Genomic DNA, 3,183 nt, shown 5'->3' with positions numbered 1-3,183 from the left:
CTAAAAAAATATAAAATTATAGTTTTTTTTATTAAACTTAAAGAGATGAACAGAGTATTAATAAGTGAAAGCTAAATCAATGGTATTCTTGAATATAAAAAAGAAAATAAATAAAATAAGAGAAACGTTGAGGTGTGAAAATACTTGACATCTCAAGTAAGTTATTTTTACCCTCCAGGAAGCTATACAATAATGAAATATTTTCACAGACTCTTTATTTTTAAACTTGACTGTAAGTAAAACTATAAATTTCTAACTTTGCTACACATAAATTCAAGAATTCCTAAAATTATTTTAAAAAAATCTAAAACACTAATATATATATATATATAAAAGCAAGTTGTTAAGCTTGAAGAGAAGAAGAAGAAGATGATGATGATGAAGATGACCTTGGTAACTTACCATTTAAATAAAAGCGAAAACCTTGTGTCTATCTATTTTGACATCAAATTATTCACCAACTCCCCTCCCCTCTTACAGCAATTAACATTAATTTCCTCTTAAATAACCAATGATAAACTGCATGCAACAAAATAATTTCTAACTTTGCTACATGTAATCAATGCTTATGCTCATCTTATAGAATAATTTCATTTACGTTGCACAGAAAGGGGCAATTGAGTGTTCGTGTTTGTTGTGTCTCTGTGGGAGAGTACTGAGCTGTCAAGAAGTGAATTACAAGGATAAATAATATGATTAGGCTAATGGTAACATTTAATACACATTGATATTTAGGTAAAAAAAAAATAGTGCTTATACATGTACATTTGTACATGTATTTATACATATCCTATCTTGTGTATATAAGAAAAGTGACCTCTCATCTGTAACCCTAAACCCAATTCCCTCCTGTTCTATATCTCTTTCTTCCTATTCAACTTCTTATATTCCTCAAACTTCTGTTCAAGATCTTCCTCGTGTGCCGATTAGTGCCATAAATTTACAGTTTGTTGCTGTGTTGGGATATTTAGGTGAGTTTGGTGAAGCTTTCATGTGATGGAAGATATTAAAGGTAGCTCAAGCAGTGATGATGGGAAGGCTAGTTGTCACAGAGGGCACTGGAGACCAGCTGAAGATGAGAAACTTCGGCAACTTGTCGATCAATATGGTCCTCAGAACTGGAATTTCATCGCGGAACATCTTCAAGGAAGATCAGGTAAGATAGAGCTAAAGAATTCACCTCTCCTTTTCTTTCTCTCATCATTGCTCAAGTTCTAAGAAATGGGATTTTCATATGTGCTTCTTTTTCTTTATCTTGATTAGGGAAAAGTTGTCGATTGAGATGGTACAACCAACTTGATCCAAATATCAACAAAAGACCTTTTACAGAAGATGAGGAAGAAAGGCTCCTAAAAGCTCATCAGATTCATGGAAACAGATGGGCTTCGATATCTAGGCTCTTTCCTGGTAGAACTGACAACGCTGTCAAGAATCATTACCATGTTGTTATGGCAAGAAGGAAGCGGGAACGCTGCTTGACTTTCCATGGTAAGAGAAATAATTTCCAAGTCCAATATTCTACTGATCATCATCTTCGGTCCAACAGAAATAGCAGTACTCCTCCTGGTAGCAATTTTGAGTTCTTTAGGCCTCAAGTGTCACTTGATTATGGTTCTAAATTAGGGTTTCAGAATAATATTATTGAAAGAAAGGGTACTAACATACCCATGTCGTCTTCAAACTCATCACCCTCTTGGACTAACATTAGTGCTTCAACCATCACAAATGACTCATTAAGTTTTGACGTCTTTGATGCAAAAAGAAAGGATTGTATTCAATACTCAGGTTCTTCTTCATTATATCCTAAAGAGGGACCACTTGCTTTGAATGAATCTCTTCACTGTACTTACCATCCTAGTTCTACCATTTATGGTGGTAACAACTACCAGAATGTTGTTGGACAGCAGATCCCTAATGCTAAGAAAGTTGATCCTAATAATCCTTTTGCATTGACAAGTTATGGTGATGGTTATGGAAGGAATAAAGAAAAGATTATCGAAAGCCAGTTAGTGAGACTCAATAGCAATCATCATGAGCCAGCTGCATTGTGGAAATTGCCACTGGCTTCCCAGCAAGAAGAAAAAGATCATGGAGATCAATTTAAGAACCAGGATGTTGCCTTTATAGACTTTCTCGGTGTGGGAATCTCTTAATTATCGAAGATATTATCCAAGCTTCAGTTTTATCATCATGAGGAGCATAATCTTGGGTTTGATAATCTTCCAATTTTCCAATTATAACAATATTGGTCAGACGTCTGGTTCATCTATATATATATATATTAGGCAGTGCCTGATGAGTTCAGAATAAGCAAAAGGAGGAGGCAGCTACATTTTGCTTTCATCCCTCATTTAGGACATTCAATGTTTCAGCTGTAATTTTCAGTTAGGTACAATCTGCAAATGATATTTCTTATGTAAGGGCTTTGTTTTCTTTATGTCATCCATGGATGATGTCGTAGTGGTGGTAGTAGCAGAGCAAGTAATTTATGGAAACCTGAATCTTGATTGATTTATAGATGTTTAATGAGTTCTTTCTTCTGTAACTCCCTATAGACGCCTTCGAGCTTGAGAACCACCACGAATTAGAAGAAGTGAAGGCATATATATTAATTGTGTTCTAATAATTATTTCTCTAGTTTTTGTGCCATAACTTCTACTACTACTTTGTTGCTTCGAGGCCTTGCGCCATGATAGAGATTTCTGTGCTATTTTGAAGTATATTAATCATCCTTTTATCAGTTAGTTGACATGTTCCTATCTAAATGGATTGACAAGTTATTTGATGACAATTTTGTCTCCCTTAGGGTTGTGATCGCTGAGAGCTATCCTCACATGCGTTCCTGTGTTCTTCTACAAGGATTCTCTACAATAACCTTACCTTATTCTGAATTGTGTAAATCAGATGCTTAATTTTTGAATGATAATTAATACTTTCTCAACGTTGCTTTACATTTTCGTCTCATGGTAATTGTGAAAGCTCGAATTTTTTTTTTTTAATGGAATATTTCAATACATGAACCTCGTCAACGAACAGATTAAGCATGCATGTTTCTTTCAAATTGATCATAATATTTTCAGTTAAAAAATCATTTCTTTGTAATTTAAATATAAATTTTTAAAGTATTTAGATATAGAAATGTTCAGTAACATGGGAAATTAAGATTATAAAATTTTATTATGA

At 33.8% G+C, this 3,183-nt stretch overlaps 1 protein-coding gene across 1 annotated transcript; it reads left to right on the top strand.

Annotated features, from left to right (window-relative positions):
- The first annotated feature begins 797 nt into the window (after positions 1-797).
- On the top strand, positions 798-2,580 carry LOC105124572 (transcription factor MYB122-like). The gene is made up of 2 exons (XM_011024639.1): positions 798-1,156; positions 1,264-2,580. The coding sequence occupies exons 1-2, from the start codon at positions 997-999 to the stop codon at positions 2,151-2,153; spliced, it is 1,050 nt and encodes a 349-aa protein (XP_011022941.1). The 5' UTR covers positions 798-996; the 3' UTR covers positions 2,154-2,580.
- The last annotated feature ends 603 nt before the right edge of the window (positions 2,581-3,183 follow it).

The sequence above is a fragment of the Populus euphratica genome, unplaced genomic scaffold (assembly GCF_000495115.2).
Source record: "Populus euphratica unplaced genomic scaffold, PopEup_1.0 scaffold35.1, whole genome shotgun sequence".
Classification (NCBI taxonomy): Eukaryota; Viridiplantae; Streptophyta; class Magnoliopsida; order Malpighiales; family Salicaceae; genus Populus; species Populus euphratica.
The sequence above is the reverse complement of the archived record's forward strand: the minus strand, read 5'-3'. Positions and strand labels throughout refer to the sequence as shown.